At 46.7% G+C, this 20,575-nt stretch overlaps 2 protein-coding genes across 2 annotated transcripts in view; both read left to right on the forward strand.

Annotated features, from left to right (window-relative positions):
- LOC123935099 (melanoma-associated antigen B4-like) overlaps positions 1–20,335 on the forward strand; it is a 30,507-nt gene extending 10,172 nt beyond the window's left edge. Inside the window, exon 2 of the mRNA XM_045995553.1 lies at positions 19,250–20,335. Within this exon, the coding sequence (XP_045851509.1) occupies positions 19,250–20,335 (1,086 nt within the window). The remainder of the gene's footprint in view (positions 1–19,249) is intronic.
- MAGEB3 (MAGE family member B3) lies at positions 2,132–3,172 on the forward strand. Its single transcript, XM_045995554.1, has one exon. The coding sequence runs from the start codon at positions 2,132–2,134 to the stop codon at positions 3,170–3,172; it is 1,041 nt and encodes a 346-aa protein (XP_045851510.1).
- Positions 20,336–20,575: the final 240 nt, after the last annotated feature.

A 20,575-nucleotide genomic window follows, 5' to 3' on the forward strand; every position in this document is an offset into this window, starting at 1 on the left:
CGCCGAGGGTGGGTTCTCAGGACTTCTCTGAAGTCAAGGTGAGGACCTGAATGTGAAGTGAAGGGACCACTTCCCCTCCTTTAACAGAGGTGGTCCCACAAAATACTGCCCCTGGGTTCGGCAATGGAAGCTCCTGACACGGCTGTTAGGCTGAGTTCTGCCTGGGAAGTCTTAGGGAAGAAGGTTTTGGTCTTAGAGAGTAGCCCTGATTCTCCAGAGGAAGGAAACGTAGACCCTAATGAGAGCCAAGGGGAGGTTTGTGAGGGCTAATGAGGGGATCTCTTCCCTGTAGAGATGGCAACAGAAAACTCTACCCCTACGTATGGTTCTGGGGGGCTCCAGGCAGGCCCTGACAACCATTCACTCCCCACTCCCCGAGAGAGCTCCCGGAAGTGAAGGCTTTGTTTGGAGCTTGGTGAACTCAACTTAGTGGAGGGAGGAGTCCCAGGCTCTGATAGATACCAAAATGAAGACTCTAAGTGAAGACATAGAGACCACCGGCTCCAGAACAGTGGTGTCTCACAGAGCCCTGCCCCTGCTTTCATCCCTTAGAGACCCTGGGCAGTTGTGGCCGGATATGACTCATCTTTACTTCCGATCCAGTTTCCAGGAAGGGAGGACATTTGTCTGTGGGTGAGGGCCTCTGGCCCCCGAGGGTAAGTTTTCAGGACTAGCCTGGAGTCAAGGTGAGGACCTTGCGTGGGGACTGGGGGAAGCATCCCGATCCATAACACATGGGGCCCCACTAAGTCTCAGTACTGCTGTTGACTCTGGTAGGACCCAGCAGAGCTATCGGATTTTCTGCCTGGAAAGTCTCAGGTAGGGAGGGCCTTGGTCTAAAGGAGTAGCCTGGGTCCTGCAGATGGAGGAGACCTAGGACCTGTCTGCAGTGAAAGTGAGGTCCCTGAGTACTAACGAGGGGCCTCTCCCCAGTTAAGGAAAGCAGCATCCTCGTACTTATTCCTGGAGGCTCTAGGTGGGAGTAGTCCTATGTGGAGGACCCTGACTTTCCCCTCTAGGGACTTGGAATTGAGGGATTTGCTCTGAGGCAGAAGGCCCAAGTCTTACCAGTGTATTGGAGGCAGGAGTCCTAAGTCCTACCTGTAGTTAAGGTCAGAGACCTGAGTGAAGACTAAAGGGAGCACCAACTCGAAAAATTGTATCTCACAAATTCTGACCCTTCTCTCAGCCCTGGGAAAACCCCAAATATTTCTTAGACTGAGGCACCCCCCTCATTTCTGTCTGGAGAGCCCCAGAGAGGTAAGGCTGTTGGATTAATTGAGCAGCCTTAGTTCTGTGGAGAGAGACTGTGGGCTTCACAGGCATCAGAATGAGGACCCTGAATTAAGAGTGATGGTACTCACCCCCAAAAAGAGACAACAGAGAGCACCCCCCCCCTTGTCTACAGCACTAAGGAGCTGAGGCATGGAAGTCAGGGGTGTGTGAGCCCTACTTTATTTTTGATGGCATCAGGTTGGTGAGAGCTTTTGTCTGAGGGGAGAGACCAGACCAGTGGAGGAAGGTGTCCCAGGCTCTATCTAGAGCCAAGATGAGGACACTGAATGAGGACTGAGAACCCCAATGACTCTAGAATAGAGAGTCCCACAGAACTGTCAGCAGTTGGTGACAGTAGTGGGTGGAGGCAACAGTAATGGGCCAAGGTGCCCCTTTCGTTCCTCCTGAGGGATCCCAAGAAGTTGAGGACCTGGGTTTGAGATGTAAATTTAGAGCAGCACAGAGGAGAGGGCCTGAGCCTTGACAAAAGTGGATATGATGGTCCTGAATATGAACGGAAAGGATCCTCACACTCTAGAGTAGAGAGGATCTCACAAGGACTGGACCTGCCTCTGCTGCTTTCAGCACCAGTAAGCACCAACCAGGGCTGGCAGGCTGCACCCTGAGGCTCACTTTAATTATTTCCGCAGGATTCTCAGAGTACAGGTTGATCATAACAGGAGCCCTGTGGTTTCCCAGAGCCGTGCCCTCACAGAAACCTGCAGAGGCAGCCTTGGTTAAAGCCAAGGTGGTCTCTCCCTGTAGAAGGTGCTCCCTTTCATCCTTTCTTCTCTCATGCCCAGATCACCTCCTGTCCTACCCACACTACTACCTGCTGTCCCTGGCCACAGTCATCATGCCTCGGGGACAAAAGAGTAAGCTCCACACCCGTGAGAAACGCCACCAAGCCCAAGGTGGGATCCAGCATCCGAGCAGTGCTCAGGCCACTGTAGCCAAGGAGAAAGCCTTCCCCTCCTTGGCCCCTCCGCCCTTTGGTGTTCTTACTCACAGAGAACCTGCAGCTAGGTCACGTAGCACTCTCAAGGGGTCTCAGAGAGCCCTATCCACCAAGCCTGCAGGCGTTTCTCCCTCAAGATCATATAAAGGAGCCACCTGCAAAATTGAGAAAAAGCCAAGTTCTTCCCAGGCCCCACTCACCATTGTGCAGTCTCAAGGAGACCCTTTAACCAGAGCAACGGGTGTTTTGGTGCAGTTCCTGATGCATATGTTCAAAAGGAAAAAGCTCATCACGAAAGCCAATATGCTGAAGATTGTCAATGAAAAGGACAAACATCGCTTCCTTGAGATCCTCAGAAGAGCCTCTTTCAATTTGGAAGTGGTTTTTGGTGTTGACTTAAAGGAAGTTGATTCTACCAAGCATTCCTATATCCTGGTCAGTAAGATGGACCTCCCTAACAATGGGACTATAAGCCGTGGCAGAGGATTTCCCAAGACCGGTCTTCTGATGAATCTTCTGGGTGTGATCTTCATGAAGGGCAACTGTGCCACGGAAGAGAACATCTGGGAGTTCCTGAATAAGATGGGACTCTTCGCGGGGAAGCGGCATTTCATATTTGGGGAACCCAAGAAGCTCATCACCCAGGATTTGGTGAAGCTTAAGTACCTGGAGTACCGGCAGGTGGCCAACAGTGATCCCGCACGCTACGAGTTCCTGTGGGGTCCCAGAGCCCACGCCGAGACCAGCAAGATGAAGGTGCTGGAGTTTTGGGCCAAGATTAATCATACCGTCCCCAGTGCCTTCCACTCCTGGTATGAAGAGGCTCTGCGAGATGAGGAAGAACGAGTCAAAGCCACGGTTACACGACAGGCTGAGACAGGTGCCATGGCCCGTGAATGTTCCAGGGAATGTCTAGCAGAACCTCCCACACCTAATTAAGTTGAGGCAGGTTCTTCATATTGTGGCTGAAGGGAGCAGTCAGTGTTCTAAGTAGTAGAGGACAGGGCGTGACTGAGGGAACATGGTGTATAATACCTCCGTGCTCCTGTTCTGTATGGGTAATTTGGAGATTTATCAGCATTTTTATTTTTTGCTTTTTTCAAATGTTACTTCAAAATGAAGCCTTATCTAGCATTATAAACGAAATTCATGAGTTACATTGGTCTCACTTATTGTTGTTTATCGGGTTTAAGAGTTAAGAGTATTGCTGTTTTATAGAACAAATTGGGAAATTTTCCACCTTATTTAGTAATCTGGTACAATGTAACATGGCGTTGGTGCCTGTGTTTCCTTGAAAACGTGAAAAAAATAAGTAGTAAAATATATGAAATCGATATGGAGGAAAATCATAAGATGGTTGGTATTTGACATCCTAATCCTCTTTACTCTGTGTTTTATAAAGTTCTAAATAAGAGTATGTGCTTCACTAACTGAAGAGTGTAGAATTAAACCTTCATGAATTAGATGCCATGCTTCAGGCTCATTTATTCCCCAAACATTGCCTGAGCATCTGCTCTCAGAAGGCTTCATACTGGCTCTGGGAGAGCTGAGAAAAAGACTGAGACACTGAGCATAAAGTTATAGAGTGGAGAAGCATCTATCGTATAAGGGAAAATGGTAATATAAACTCTAAGACCGAAGGGATTCGTGGAAAGATGAGATAAAACAGGAAAGCGGTGGTTCCAGGTGAGAGCAGGAGTTAAGTGTCAGTGCCCTGAAGCAGGGCCCCTTTGGGCCTTCGGAGCTTGCAGGTCCCTCAGGGGGAGGCAATTCTAAGTTGGCTGCACAGAACAGGGCCCAGAATGGCAAACTGCCCTTGCCAGTTACTTTGGGATGGTGGGAAAACCAGAGAGAAATCACCTGGGGAGGGGATGGAAGGTGTCCTGTGCTCTTGCCCCGGTGCAGGCAAAGGCAGTGTGCAAATTCGAGGTTGTATTTACATCATCTCTGGAGAGTTTCTGAGAAATAAGGGAGTATTCCCTTAGTGGATGCCCAGAATCCACTGGACTGGCACCCTTGGCCCTGGGCTGGGGGAGCCAGGACCCACTCCACTAACACAGCATTCGAATTAGGTTACCTTGTTTGTCATTTGGCAAACTCCAGGCAAGGTCTAGTTTTCTACTGGTGGTTGAATGAATGAGAGTCAGAGTGGTTTGGAAAGAAGGGCAGCTGAGAGGAAGGTGCTTTTGGCGGCCTTGAAACATGTTTTAGGAGCTTCGTGTTGCATCCACTAAGGAAGTCGACCTTATGCCGACCATTGGGTGACATACTTGAATGGGGAACTATTACTTAGCATTTCTTGCTAAGCACTGCTTTGTCTGATAGAGTTTTCTTTGTTCTAGAGCACTGCATAGTTCCTGACATCCCCGGATTAAAATTAAGTATCTTCGTAGTGAGTTGAAACTCCAGGGCACAAATTAGAGTAAGAACTGGCATCCTTTAAAGTGCAATCCTGGCCAGGCAATGTGCCACGCACGTTTTTTAAAAATTTTTTTAAATTTTTAAATTTTTTATTAACATATAATGTATTATTAGCCCCAGGGATACAGGCTTGTGAATCACCAGGCTTACACACTTCACAGCACTTACCATAGCACTTACCTTCCCCAATGTCCATAACCCAACCACCCTCTCCCTCCCCCCTCCCCCCAGCAACCCTTACTTTTACGTGCATTATGGACACTCTACCAGTCCCCAGGACAGATGCCATCCATCAAACCCACTTCACAGATGAAAAGACAACCTCACAGAGTTTGGTCTTGTGCCCAATTTCTCTTAGCTGCTAAGTGACAGGTTTGGAACAAGACCCCTGGCCTGAATTAGTATGAAGTCCATACTTTTCTATTCCTCCCAGCCTGAGGCTGATTTCACATTCCTTATTTCCCCTTTCTTCTCACTACTACAAAACTGTCTCAGGTACTAAAAGGGATTCTGTGCCCAAGACACTGGATTAGAATACATAACCAGAGCAATTACCATATCAAAATAATTGAGAAGTGTGACTAAAGAAGAGAAAGAGATAATATTCAGTGACAATAAGATCATCTATACATACAAAGTCAGAAAACCTCAGACGATCAAGGCTCACAAAATCATTTTGGATAGTCCCTTCCATAAAGAAGGTTACACCTATTCAAACAGAAGTTGCATAAAAAGCCAAGTCTGGTAGCTAAAGAAAAGAAACGGATTAAAGTATTTTTTGTCCTTTGACAGCGCATGTGTTCTGGGGTCTCTGCCTTGTGTTACAGCTCCTCTGTCTCACAACACTCCTGGGACAGGGACCCAGTCTCTGAAGTGTTTGCAATAGGGATAATGGTCAAGAGTTTGTAGGGACATGGCCTTTCCCGGGAAGCCTTCCATCAAGAAGAGGAGCCATAATGAAGATCACTTTATAATCGGACTGGGGAGAGCAACATGCCAGGCAAAGTTGTCAGTTGGGGCATCCCCTCTCTTATTCTTCAGGATTCTCAGGGACAAGTGAGTCCTACCTTAGGAGGAGCCTCGGGTCCCTAGGGGGAGGACTCACAGTCTCTGACACATGCGAAGGTGAGGACTTGGAATGAGAAGTGAAGACAGCAGCCCCCCAGAACACTGTGGCCCATAGGCTCCTGACCCTGCTCTCAGCCCTCAGAGTCCCCAAACAGCCTTGGAAGGATGTGGCTGAAGCTGACTTCCACTTACCGGGTCAAAAAGGTGACGATCTTGGTCTGAAGTTGATTGACTCAGGTCAGTAGAGGTAGTGCTCAAGTGTGCTCAGGAACCACCAGACCTACCTTGGTGGAGACTCTCAGACGCCATCCAACTGCCGTGAGGGCTTCTGGCAGAAACGTCAGGCAGAGCTGGCCTCATCCTCCTTGGGGGGTAACAGAAGTGTAGGGAAGTTCCAGGTCAGCAGAGAGAGGAGACTTGGGGCTTCACATAAGTCAGATTTAGGGTACTGGGTTCAAACCCTGAGTGGGATTCACCATCATAAGGCCTCAGGCTGCCTGCCACAGCTGTCACCTGTGGGAGATCTTGGCAGGTGTGGCCAGATAAGGCCACTCTCGCCTCTTCCTCTTAGATCTCAGGGAAGGGAAGTGTAAGTGTTTCTCTGGGGAGATATCCTCAGACCAAGAAAGAGGGGACCTTCAGGCCCTGCCAGGAGTCAAATCAAGGAAACTAAGTGCGGAACAAGGGGACAACCTGTCCCTGAATAGATGGGAAAAGTAAAGTCTGGCCCTGCCCTTGCATTCAATACTGAAAGCCCCAGGGGCAGGGTATGAGACTGAGTGCTCCCAGCATCACTTGTTTGAAAAAACTGACTTCATCCTATAGAGCAATTTTAGGTTCACAGCAAAACTGAGCAGAAAGTACAGAGAGTTCCCATGTACCGTCTTCCCTGACACGCACACACAGTCTCCCCTACTCTCAGCATCCTGCCTCAGAGAAGTCCATGTGCTAGAGTCTCTCAATTTCCAGCCACACGTCATAAAGCTCATCATTACATGAGGTTGATTATTGATGTTGTTATATCCTGTCCGGTTTGACAAATCTTTGATGACATGTATCCCGTGTTACAGAGTACATAGTAATTTCACTGCTCTAAAATCCTCTATGGTCAGGGGCGCCTGGCTGGCTCAGTGGGTCAAAGCCTCTGCCTTCGGCTCAGGTCATGATCTCAGGGTCCTGGGATCGAGCCCCCGATTGGGCTCTCTGCTCAGCGTGGAGCCTGCTTCCTCCTCTCTGCCTGCCTCTCTGCCTACTTGTGATCTGTCAAATAAATAAATAATAATTAAAAAAATAAAATAAAATTCTCTATGGTCTGCCTGTTCATCCCTCCTTCCCCTGGCAACCACTGATCTTTGCACTTTTTCTGTAGTTTTTACCTTTTCCAGACTGTCAAGAGAGTTGGAATCATACAATATATAGCCCTTTTCAGATTGGCTTATTTCACTTAGTAATACATATCTAAGGTTCTTCCATGCCTTTCCATGGCCTGATAAGCTCATTTCTTTTTGGCACTGAACAATACAGGCATGCCTCTGACATACTGTGAGTTTGGTTCCAGACCACAGCAGTGAAGTGAATATCACAATATAGTAAGTCAGAGGAATTTTTATTTTTTTGGTTTCCCAGTGCATATAAAAATTATGTTTATACTTTACTATGGTCTAGTAAGTGTGCTATAGTATTGTGCCTAAAAACTATATGCATACTTTAATTTTTTAGGAGACAAAGGGGGGGTGCAAAGGGAGAGAGAGAGAATCACAAGCAGGCTCCATGCCCAGGGTAGAGCCCAACATGGGGCTTAATCTCACAACACTGAGATCATGCCCTGAGCCGAAATCAAGAGTCAGACAGTTAACTGACTGACCCACCCAGGTGTCCCATATATATTAATTTAAAAAAATCCTTTATTGCTAAAATGTGCTAGTCATCCTCTGAGCTTTGAGCAAATCATAATCTCTTTGCTGGTGGAGTGTCTTACCTCGATGGTGATGGCTGCCCACTGATCAGGGTGGAGTTGCTGAAGGTTGGGGTGGTTGTGGCAATTCCTTAGAGTAAGACCACACTGAAGTTTGCCGCAGTGATTGACTCTTCCTCTCACAAATGATTTCTTTGTGGCATGCAATGCTGTTTGATAGTTTTCACCCATAGTGGAGCTTCCTTCAAGTTGGGGCCAATCCTCTCAAACTCTGCTGCAGCTGAATCAGCTAGGTTTATGTAATATTCTAAACCCTTGGTTGTCATTCCAACTACCTTTAAAGCATTTTCACCAAGAGCAGTTTTTATCATAAGAAACTGCTTTTTTAAATGAAATTTTTTAACATTTTATGTATTTATTTGATAGAGAGGGAACATAAGCAGGAGGATCAGCAGGCAGAGGGAGAGGGAGCAGGCTCCCTGCTGAGCAAGGAGCTTGATGTGGGGCTCAATCCCAGGACCCCAGGATCATGACTTGAGCTGAAGGCAGATGCTTAACTGAGTGAGCCACACAGGCGCCCCAAGAATTTTTTTTTTTTTTTTTTTTGCCTATCCATTGGAAGCAACTCTTGATTCATTAAAGTTTGATCATGAGATTACAATGATGCAACCCATCTTCAAGCTCCATTTGAAAGTGTAGTTCTCTTGCTCTCTCCACCACATCTACCATTACTTCCTCCCTGAAGGCTTAAATCCCTCAGTCACCAAAGAGGGTTGGTATCAACTCCTTTCAAGCTCGTTTTCATACTGATATTTTGATCTCCTCCCATGAATCATGAATGTTGTTCATGACATTTAGAATGGTGAATCCTTTCTAGAAGATTTTCGGATTGATTTTGCCCAGATCCATCCAAGAAATCACTATCTACAGCAGCTATAGCCTTCAAAATATATTTCTTAAGCAATAAGAATTGAAAGTCAAAATGGCTCCTTGATTTATGGGCTGCCAAGTGGATATTGTGTCAGCAGGCATGAAAACAACCCTCATCTCATTGTCTGTCTCCATCAGAGCTCTTGGGCGACCAGGCACATTGTCAGCAAGTGGTCATATTTTGAGAGGAATCTTTTCTTTGAGCACGTCTCAAGAGTAGGCTTAAAATATTCAGAAAACCATGTTGTAAACAGATGTCCTGTCATACAAGCTTACGTTGTTCCTTCTATAGGCAGAGGCAGAGTAGATTTAGCATCATTCTTAAGGGCCTTAGGATTGGGCGGATAGGAAAGGAGCACTAGCATCAACTTCCAGGCACCAGCTGCATTAGCCCCTCACAAGAGAGTCGGACTATCCTTTGAAGCTTTGAAGCCAGGCATTGACTTCTCTTTTCTATCTATGAAAGCCCTAGATGGCACCTTCTTCCAGTATAAAGCTGTTTTGTCTACACTGAAAATACAGTCAAGTGCGGCCCCCTTCCTCAGTGATCCTGGCTGGATCTTCTGGAGAACTTGCTGCAGCTTCTCCATCAGCACCCGCTGATTCACTGGCATGAGGATGTTATAGAAACAACTTTTTCCCTAAATTTCATGAACCAACTTCTGCTGGCTTCAAACTTTTCTTACATAGCTTCCTTGCCTCTCTCAGCCTTCATAGAATTGACAGTCAGGGCCTTGCTCTGGATTAGCCTTTGGCCTCAGGGAATGTTATAGCTGGTTTCATCTTCTGTCCAGACCACTAATACTTTCTGCGTATCAGCAAGAAGGCTTTTTCGCTTTCTTATCATTAGGATGTTCACTGAAGGAGCACTTTCAATTTCCTTCAAGAACTCTTTCTTTGCATTCACAACCTGGATACCTGTTTGGTGCAAGAGGCCCAGTTTTTAGCCTTCTTGGCTTTGGACATGACTTTCTCACTAAGCTTAATTATTTCTAGCTTCTGTTTTGTTTTTTTTTTATTATGTTCAGTTAGCCAACATATAGTACCTCATTAGTATTTGATGCAGTGTTCGATGATTCGTTAGTTGTGCATAACACTCAGTGCTCATCACCACAAAACAAACACCTTAATACCCACCACCCTGTTACCGCCTCCCCCTTCCCTCCCCTTTGAAACCCTCAGTTTGTTTCCCAGGGTCCATAGTCTCTCATGGTTCATCTCCCTCCCTGATTTCTCCCCACTCAGATTTCCCTCCCTTCCCCTATGGTCCTGCATGCTATTCCTTCTGTTCCACATATGAGTGAAACCATATGATTATTGTCTCTCTCTGCTTGAGTTATTTCACTCAGCATAATCCCCTCCAGTTCCATCTATGTCGATGCAAATGGTGGGTGTTCATCCTTTCTGGTGGCTGAGGAATATTCCCTTGTAAATATGGGCTTCTTTATCCATTCATCTGTTAAAGGACATCTCAGCTCCTTCCACAGTTTGACTATTGTGGACGTTGCTGCTATGAACATTAGGGTGCATGTGCCTCTTCTTTTCACTACCTCTGTATCTTTGGGGTAAATACCCAGTAGTGTAATTGCTAGGTCATCAGGTAGCTCTATTTTTAACTTCTTGAGGAACCTCCATACCGTTTTCCAGAGTGGCTGTACCAGTTTGCATTCCCACCAACAGTGTAAGAGGGTTCCCCTTTCTCCATATTCTTACCAACATTTATTGTTTCCTGTTTTGTTAATTTTTGCCATTCTGACTGGTATAAGGTAGTATCTCATAGTGGTTTTGATTTGTATTTCCCTGATGGCTAGTGATATTGAGCTTTCGATTTAAAGTGAGAGATGTAGGACTCTTCCTATCACTCAAACACATACAGGCCACTGCAGGGTTGTTAACTGGCCTCATTTCAACATTTTTTGTACCTCAGGGAACAGGGAGGCCTAAGGAGTGGGAAAGAGATGGGGAATGGCTGGTGAGTGGAGCAGTCAGAACACATACAGCATTTATCAACCAAGTTCACCATCTTACATGCGTGCAATTTGCGGTGCCCCAGAACAATTACAATAGTAACATCAGAGACCATGGGTCACAGATCATCATAAAAAATATAATAATGATGCAGATTTTGAAATATTGTGAGAATTACCCAAATGTGACACAGAGACACAAAGTGGGCACACGCTTTTGGAAAAAATGGTACTAAGAAGCTTTCTTGGTGCAGGGCTGCCACAAACCTTCAATTTGTAATAAGTGAAATAACTTGTGAAGTGCAGTAAGGCGAATCACAGTAAAATAAGGTAAAGCTGTATTCCATTGTCGGGTTGTCATGGTTTATTTATCTATGTACCTGCCGAAGGACATCTCCATGGCTTTCAAGTTTTGGCAACTATGAATAAAGTCGCTATAAACCCCCATGTGAAGGTTTTTTTGAGGATATCAGTTTTCAACTCATTTGGGTAAATACCAAGCGACATGATTGCTAGATAGTATAAGATGTTTAGTCGGGTTTTTTTTTTTTTTTTTAAAGATTTTATTTATTTATTTTGACAGAGAGAGATCACAAGCAGGCAGAGAGGCAGTCAGAGAGAGAGGGAAGCAGGCTCCCTGCCGAGCAGAGAGCCCGATGCGGGACTCGATCCCAGGACCCTGAGATCATGACCTGAGCCCAAGGCAGTGGCTTAACCCACTGAGCCACCCAGGCGCCCTCGGGTTTTTTTTAAAACCACTTTATTGAGGTATGATTGACAAAGAGCTGTATATAGTTGATGCGTACAAATTGATGAGTTTGTAGATTAGTATGCACCCATGAAACTGTCACCACAATTTATGTTATGAAAATATCCATCACCTCCAAAAGTTTCCCCCACCTTATTTATTTATGTGTTATAAGAACACTCCCTGTAAGATCTACGCTCTTAGCAGGATGTTAAGTATGCAATACAGGATTGTTAATTATAGGCTCTGTGCTGCCCAGTAGACCCCTAGGATTTATTTATCTTGTATAACTGAAACTTTGTTACCTTTAATTAATACCCCTCTGTTTCTTCCTCCTCCTAACCCCTGGCAACCACCATTCCACTCTCTGCTGCTGTGAGTCTGACTAAATGGTACCATGTAGTATGTGTCCTTCTGTGTCAGTTGTATTTCACTTAGCATAATGTCCTCTATATTGTTGCAACTGGCAAGGTTTTCTCCTTTTTAGGGGTGAATAATATTCCATTCTGTGTATGTTTCACCCTTTCTTTATCCATTTCTCCATCAATAGACATTTAGGCTGCTTAGCTATATGTCATAGCTATTATGAATAACACACTGCAATGAACATGGGAATGCAGGTATTTCTTAAAAATCCTGATTTCAATTCCTTTGGGTATATACCCAGAAGTAGGATTGCTGGACATATGATAATTCTATTTTTGATTTTTTGAGGAACCTCCATACTGTTTTCCAAGTGGCTGTACTAATTTACATTCCTGTCAACAGTATAGAATATGTTTAGTGTAACAAGAAATTTCCAAACTGTTTTTGCAAAGTGACTGTACCATTTTGCATCCCTACCAGCAATGAATGAGAGCTCCTATTGCTCTTCACCAGCATTTGCCGTTGTCAGGGCTTTGAATTTTGGCCTTTCTAGAAGGCATGCAGTGGCTTTGCATTTTTATTTTAATTTGCAAGTTTTTAGTGATGTATGATGCTTAGCATCTTTTCATATGCTTATTTGCCAACTATATATCCTTCTTGGTAAGGTATCTGTTCATATATTTTGCTCATTTTATTTATTTATTTATTTATTTATTTATTTGACAGAGAGAGAGAGAGATCACAAGTAGGCAGAGAGGCAGGCAGAGAGAGAGGGGGAAGCAGGCTCCCTGCTGAGCAGAGAGCCCGATGTGGGGCTCGATCCCAGGACCCTGAGATCATGACCTGAGCCGAAGGCAGAGGCTTTAACCCACTGAGCCACCCAGGTGCCCCTGCTCATTTTTTTTTATTGGGTTGTTGGTTTCCTTCTTGTTGACTTTTAAGTGTTCTTTGTTTATTTTGGCTAACAGCCTTCATCAGATACATCCTGTGCAAACATTTTCTCCCAGTCTGTGACTTATCTTCTTATTCTCTTAATGATTTTTTGCAGGGCAGAAGCTTTAATTCTAATGATATCTAGCTTATCAAGTATTTCTTTCATGGATCCCCATCACTTTTTATATCACATCTAGAGGAGGTGAGATTCTTGGTCCGAGGATCTAGTCACCAGTCAGCAGAAGGTGGGGCGGGCACCACAACCCTGTGTAGTGTCCAAATGAGGACCCCGAATGGATACTTAGGGCTTAGCAAGCCTGATACAGAGAGGTCCCCACAGACCTATAAGCACTGAATGCCTCCTGGTAAGGGTGGTAGGCTAAGGTGTCTTACTCACTTCTTTCTCTCATGGGTCCCAGGGAGCCTTATGGTATCAGTTTTACCATAGCAGAGACAAAGTGTTCAAAGCCTTGTCAAAAGTTATTATGGGGGCATCTGGGTGGCTCAGCCATTAAGCATCTGCATTCTGCTCGGGTCATGATCTCAGGGTCCTGGGATCGAGCCGTAGGTCAGGCTCTCTGCACAGCAGGGAGGCTGCTTCTCTCTCACTTCCACTTCCCCGGCTTGTGTTCTCTCTCTCTCTCTCTCTATCTCTCTCTCTGTCAAATAAATAGATAAAATCTTTAAAAAAGTTATTATGATAATTTGGAAGGTAAACATAGAGGACCCCTTGCCACACAGGTGGCCTCATTGCTAGCCATGTTTCACACTAGTCAGTGAAAGGCAGGGCTGGCCGGCTGTAGCCTAAGGCTCATTCTGTCTCCAGTAGCTTCTCAGAGCAGGCTGACTAGGAGAACAAGAGCCTTGTAGGTTCCCAGATAGTATCCTCAAGAAAACCTAGAGAGGTTAAAGCCAAGGTCGAATGTTCCTGCTATAGGTTTACACACCATCCCATTGTCCCTCCTCCAGGTGCCCTCATTACCCACTGTCCAGCCTGCAGTTCATGACCATGGAGTCATCATTCCTCAGTATCTGAAGAGTAAACCCAACAACATGAGAAATGCCACTAGGCCTGAGGTAAGACCCAGGATCTCGAGGGGGCTTAGGCCACTGCAGCAGAGTCCCCCCCCCTCCCCGTTTTGGGGCTGCTCCATCAGATTGCCTTATTGCTGGCATTGCTAGGAGCCTCAGAGAGCCCCACCCACTATCACTACTTCTGTAGCTATTTCATGCATGAGGTCTGAACAAGGTGTCAGGAGCCAGGATGAGAAAGTGAAAGTTGCTCTGAAGCCCCAATCCCCACTGAGAGCTCAGCAAAACATGCCCTAACCAGGGCGGTGAGCATGTCAGTGCACTTCCTGCTGGAGAAGCGTGCAGTGAGGGCGGCCGTTATGCAGGCAGCACGCTGACGGGTCGTCAAAAAAAGGTACAGGGAGCACTTGCCCGAGATCCTCCTGAGGACATGGAGCACATGGAGCTGGTCTTTGGCCTAGAATTAAGGGAAGTCAAGCCCTGCAGTCACTCCAATACCCTGGTCAGCAGCCTAGACCTCACCACTGATGGCAGTGTGAGCAGTGCCTGGGGCTTTCCTAGGAATGGGCTTCTCATGCCTCTCCTGGGTGTGGTCCTCTTGAGTGGCAACCACATCTCTGAGGAGTACGTCTTGGAGTTCCTAAATGTGTTTGGGAATCTGTGTTGAGATGAGGCATTTAATCTTTGGAGAGCCCAGGAAGCTCATCACAGAAGATTTGGAACAAGAAACATACCTGGAGTACCAGCAGGTGACCAACAGTGATCCTCCACGCTACGAGTTCCTGTGGGGCCTGAGAGCCCACGTTGAGACCAGCAAGATGAGAGTCCTGGAGTTTTTGCGAAGATTGTGGCTTTCCCGTGCCATTAGGAAGAGGTTCTGCGAGATGAGGAGAGAGCCTGAGGCAGAGCTGTAACCTCTAAACCTCTGCACCTACCCAGGCCACCTACCCAGTCCAGCCACTCTTCTCCTCCCTAGAGAGGGCTGAAGAAGATTCTTTGCTTTGTCATTAACCAAGGCAGTCAGTTGGCTAACTAGTGGAGGGCCCAGGTAGGGTTCATAGAAACACAATGTGTAACATACTTGTGTTCCTATACAACATATAAATTGGAGACGTATATTTTCTTCCTATTTTAAATGACTTTTCTTTCAATTAAAGGTTTATTCACCTTCAGAATCCAAGTTGATGAATGACATGAGCCATACATTTCTTGAAGAAACATTTTTTCAAGTTGAAAAATAAGAATCTTAGTATTTTGTAAAACCAGTTGGAACCCTTGAATCATTTCTTGTCACTCAGAACAAGGTAATGTTTAATTTAATATTCTTTAACTGCCCAAATATTAATTTAGCGCCTGCTCTTTGGAAGGCTCCTGGCTAGTACTGGAGATGATAAGAAAAATAGGCCCAGCCCCTGCCTACAAAACTGTAGAGTCTAAGAGCAGTGGTGAGATACTCCCCAAGACAGAAAGGACTAGTAAAAATAAGGAGCAAAAGGGAGGGAAGGGGACTCCAGATGAGGTGTTCTAGTGTAAAATGCCCGAGGCAAGGCAGCTTGAGCCTTTGGGCAGCTGAAAGCCCTGCGATGGGAAGTAATTTTTTAAAAAACGTATTTGTTTGTCAAAGAGAGAGAGAGAGCGCGCGCGAGCGAGCGCACAAACGGGGAGAGTAGCAGGCAGAGGGAGAAGCAGTCTTCTGATGCAGAACAAGGATCCTGATGCAGAACTCGATCTGGGGACCCTGGGATCATGACCTGAGCCAAAGGCAGACATTCCACTGACTGAGCCACACAAGCGCCCATGATTGGAAGTAATTTTAAGTTAGCTGTATAGTGGGCTAAAGTGGCTGTGGAACTGGTGAGCCAGGTGGTAGGTCTCTGAGTTGAGAGATTTGAGTCTGGAATGGAAAACTCCCTTTAACAGTTACTTTGGGATTGTGAGTAAATCAGAGAGTATCTCTACCCAGGGCATGGGTGGAACATGTCCTATGGTTCTGTCCCCAGTGCAGGTGAACACAGCACAAACTAGGTGTTTTATGTGAGTCATCTCCAGGGAGTTTCTGAGACATAAGGGCAGTACTTTTTTGAGGCTGGAAACTCAGAAGACACTGTGCAGGTACTCTCTCCTCTAAGTTGGGGAATCAGAACCCATTTTATTAAAAGAGCACTCAAATTCAGTGTTACTGTTTTTGTTCTGTTTTGTTTTTTATTTGGCTTCTAATTCTGCAAACTCTAAGGGAGTATAGATTTTAGATGATGGTGAAATTAATGAAGATGGGGTACTTTGGATTAAAAGGCAGCTGAGAGGAAAGATTTAGTCTTTGACTCCATTTCTGGAAAATTTGAGTTGCATTCAGGTAGAAAAAACTCCCCCATGTTCAAAATATGATTTATTTGGGGGGGGGGGGTAATTTACTTTAGTCTTTCTGTAAGAAGCACTTTGGACTGATTTGGTGTTCCAGGTCTTAGAGTGGCATATACTCTCTGATATCGTCTATATTAAGACAAATATTCCATCAGGGTGGGTGGTATCCTCTGGGGTCAAAATAATCATAACCATTGTAATAACAGACATCGTATAGTCTCAGTGCATTCCAGGCATCTTTCCAGGTCCTTTTTGTATATGAACCGTGGCCCACCAGGCCCTGCAAGACAGGATTTAAAAAACCCACTTCTCAGATGCAGAGCCTGAGGCCCACAGAACTTGCTAATGCACCCAGTTCACAAAACAATAAGTGATAGAGCTAGGGGAACACACTTGTTCTGTCCAGACCTCACAATTTTTCACTCCTCCCAGCCTAAGGCTGACCATGCATCACTTAGTTCACTTTATTCTATCACTCCAGAATGTATCTCAAAAGTTAAAAAGGAGGACTATGTGACCAAAACTTTGGATTGGTATACATAATAAGTGCAATAAGAATACCAAAATAAATATGAATAAAGGAGATAACAAGACAGTGACAATATGATCATCTCCATGTATAAAATCAGCTATCCTCCAAAGATCGGGGCTCACAAAATCATCTGGCTCTATCCTTACTGTAAAAAGCAAATCTTTTAGAGCTACCCTAAGTGAAGAGAAGAAATAGATCAGCTTTTTTTTTTTTTCTTTTCCTCAGACACCACACCTGTCTTGGGCTCCCTGATATATGCTGCATTTTCCTAATCTTATATCACTTTTGGCACATGGACTCATTTTCGGCAAGACTTGCAGTAGAGAAACTGGTGGAGTGTTTGCAGGAACATGTTTCCCAGGAAGCCTTTAATAAAGAGACAGGCCAAGATGAGGACCTCCGTGAATGAATACTGAGAAGAAAACTACCCCAACATATTGGGGTCATCGAAAGACCTAAGGATGGTGACCTTAGCTCAGTAAAAGGAAGCCCATGCTCTGAAAGATATGGTGAAGACCATGAGTGAGAAATGATGGAAGGACCCAGCCAAAAGAGCGAGGTCCTATAGCATCACATCCCTGCTGTCTGTCTTTGGAAGCACCCAAGGACCATGATCAGACAAGGCTCACCCTCATTTCCAACTTAGAATTCTCAGGAAAGGAGGACCTACAGGTAAGATGAATAGCTACGGGAAAGCACAGAGAAGGTACAGGATCAGTCGTCTGTCAAGATGAAGACCCAAAAGCAGCACCCACAGCATAAAAGGAGACCCCATAACATCTCCACTGCTGTCATGCCTGGAAAGCCCTGAGCAGAGACGTCAGGCTGATTTCAGCCTGGAAAGTCTCAGGAAGGCGAGGGCCTCCGTTTAATGAAAGCTGCCTCAGTTTTTCAGAGGGAGGGACCTGGGCCCTAACAAGAATTCATGTGAAGGCTATGAGTGTTACGAGAGGATACCAAAGCACAGGAGGCTCAATAGAATCCTGTACCATTCTTAGCCCTGGGGAACCCAGAAGCGCTCTGAGGAGTCCCCTTATTCTGCCTGGTGGGTCTCAAGGAAGGAATGGCCTTATCTAACAGGATGGGTCCCAGCTCTGCAGAGGAAGAAGTCTTGGCCATAGCTAGAGTCAAAGTGTGGACCCTCAATGCAAATGTATCTCCCCTTAAAGAGGAAGGCTCACAGAGTGTGTGCCCCCCCGCCCCCCAGTCAGGCTTGTGCGGCCCAGAAAGGAGTAGCCCCGAAGGAGCGAGGGAGCGGCAGGACCAGAGATTCCCCTCTAGGGACTCAGGAGGGTGGGGGCCCCGGGGGCTGATGAGGCTGGGCCACCAGAGGGAGGAGCCGCAAGCACTGGGGTCCCACAGAGCCCCGCCCCTGCTTATAGCCCTTGGAGACCCCGGTGCCCCCGCCCCCGGATGCGGATCACCCGACTTCCGTTCTGGGCGGGACCTCGACCACTGGGCACGGCGTTTTTCTGGGAGGCGGCCGGTTTCCCGGGACTGGTTTAAAATTAAGGTGAGGACCCTGAGTGGGAGCTGGAGAGGCTACTCCCCCGCCATAATGAAGTTTGGCCCCCAAACGTGCCCCTTTGGTCCGGCTCTGGGAGGTCCCAGCAGACTGACCAGCCGAGCAATCCCGTCATCCTCGTTGCCACATGGGCTGCTTCAGGGAGACGAGGGCCTTTGTCTAAAGAGGGCAGTCCCGGAATGTCCTGGAGTAATTCAGGCTGATGTAACCCCTCATTTTTTTTTTTTTTTTGTCTAGGGGGTGATTCAGGTAGAGAAAGGCCTATATCTAAAGGAGGCAGCCCCATGGACCGAGCGAGGAGTTCTGACCCCACAGTAAAGATAGAACCGTCAGTGCTGATAAGGGCTCCTCTCCTCAAAATAGGGAGCTGCGCAGAACAGTACCCAGCTCTCGTATCAGGGAGTCCTCTGGTGAGGTACCCAGATGTGCAGCACAGTGACTTCTTTTCTAGCTACTCTGCGAGGTGAAACCTTTGCTTTAAGGCTTGTAGACTCAGGTAAATGGAGGAATACCAAATTCTACCTGGAATCAAGTTCAAAGTCCTGAATGAGGTCTGAGGGAGACACTGCCTCCAGAACAGTGGGGTTGAAGGGTCTCGCCCCTGCTGTTAGCAGGCATAGGCCCCAGTCATCTCACTCTAGCTGTCAACTCAGGCCCTAGAAATGTGAGCACCTTTGTCTAAGGGTCATGGCCTCAGATCAGCAGAGGGCAGAGCCCCAGGAAGAGTTTAGAGTCAAGGTGAAGATCCTGAATAAGGAAATGGGAGAACACTCAATACCCAATTGAAAAAGTAGCGGAAGGCACCTGGGGACTCAGTCGGTTGTGTCTGCCTTCCGCTCAGGTCGCGATCCCAGCGTTCTGGGATTGAGCCCCAAATCAGGTTTCCTACTGAGTGGAGAGTCTGCTTCTACTTCCCTCTCTCTGCCTTCTCCCAACTCGTGTTCTCACTCTGCTCTCCCTCTCTCTCAAATAAATAATCTTTAAAAAAAAATAAAAAGAAAGGGTAGCCCATGATGCCAACCCTGCTGTAAGTCCTGGGAGTCCTAGGATTACTGTGACTTCATCCACTGGGTTCTCAGGACACCTGGCTGAACAAGAGCAACAGCGTTGCTGGGTCCTAGAACCGTGCTCTCATGGAAATCTACAAAGGTGGCTCCTTAAAAGCCAAGGTGGTCTCTCCCTGCTGAGGGGCTCACACTCTTATCTTCTCTGCTCCAGGTGCCAGCATATCCTGCCTTCCAGCTCACTCTTGTGCCTGCTGTCCCTGACCCAGTCATGCCTCGGGGCCAGAAGAGTAAGCTCCGCGCTCGTGAGAAACGCCGCCAGGCCCGAGGTGAGTGCCAGAGCCTTGAGGGTACTCAGGCCACTGCAGCAAATGTCGAAGAGTCCTCCGACTCTCTGGTTTCTGGGGATACTCTCCCGAGTTCCCCTGCTGCTGGCACTTCCCAGGAGCCTCAGGGATCCCCAGCCACTAGCTCTCCTACTGCAGGTGTTTCACGCCCAAGATCTAATGTAGGTGCCAAGAGCCAAGCTGAGAAAAAGAAAAATTCCTCTCAGGCCTCAACTTCCCCTGAGAGTGCTCGCAAAGATCTTCTAACCAGGAAGGTGGGGATGTTGATGCAGTTCCTGCTAGAAAAGCATACAATGAGGGCACCCATTTTGAAGTCAGACATGCTGAAGATCATCCACAAAAGGTACAAGGAGGACTTGCCCGAGATCCTCAGGAAAGCCTCTGAGCACATGGAGCTGGTCTTTGGCCTAGAATTAAAGGAAGTCAAGCCCGGCGGTCACTCATATACCCTGGTCAGCAGCCTAGACCTCACCACTGATGGCAGTGTGAGCAGTGCCTTGGGCTTTCCTAAGAATGGGCTTCTCATGCCTCTTCTGAGTGTGATCTTCTTGAGTGGCAACCGAGCCTCTGAGGAGGATGTCTGGGAATTCCTGAATATTTTGGGCATCCATGATGGCAGGAGGCATTTAGTCTTTGGGGACCCCAGGAAGCTCATCACCCAAGATTTGGTGCAGGAAAAGTACCTGGAGTACCAGCAGGCACCCGGTAGTGATCCTCCACGCTTCGAGTTCCTGTGGGGCCCGAGAGCCCATGCTGAGACCAGCAAGATGAGAGTCCTGGAGTTTTTGGCCAAGGTTCATGATACTGTCCCCAGCGCCTTCCCATTCCATTACGAAGAGGCTCTGCGAGATGAGGAAGAGCGAGCCCGAGCCAGAGCCACAGCTGTGGCGGCCTCTACTGCCCAGGCCGATGCACGTTCCCAGGCCAAGTCCGGCCTCTCCTCTCCTCCCTAGAGAGGGCTGAGGCAGATTCTTTGCTTTGTAGTTGTTGAGAGCAGCCAGCTTTGAAGTAGTGAGGCTAAGGTGGGGTTGGAGAGGCCATAATATATATCTTCTTTGTTTTCCTTTTGTATATTGGTAGCTTATAAATGTTCCTTTCAGGAAGAATGTTTATTTCGATTTAGAATCCAAGTTTATAAATGACATAGATCACACATTGCTGTTTATCAGATTTAAGAGTAGTATTGTGTAATG

Source organism: Meles meles, chromosome X (genome assembly GCF_922984935.1).
Source record: "Meles meles chromosome X, mMelMel3.1 paternal haplotype, whole genome shotgun sequence".
NCBI classification, from domain to species: domain Eukaryota; kingdom Metazoa; phylum Chordata; class Mammalia; order Carnivora; family Mustelidae; genus Meles; species Meles meles.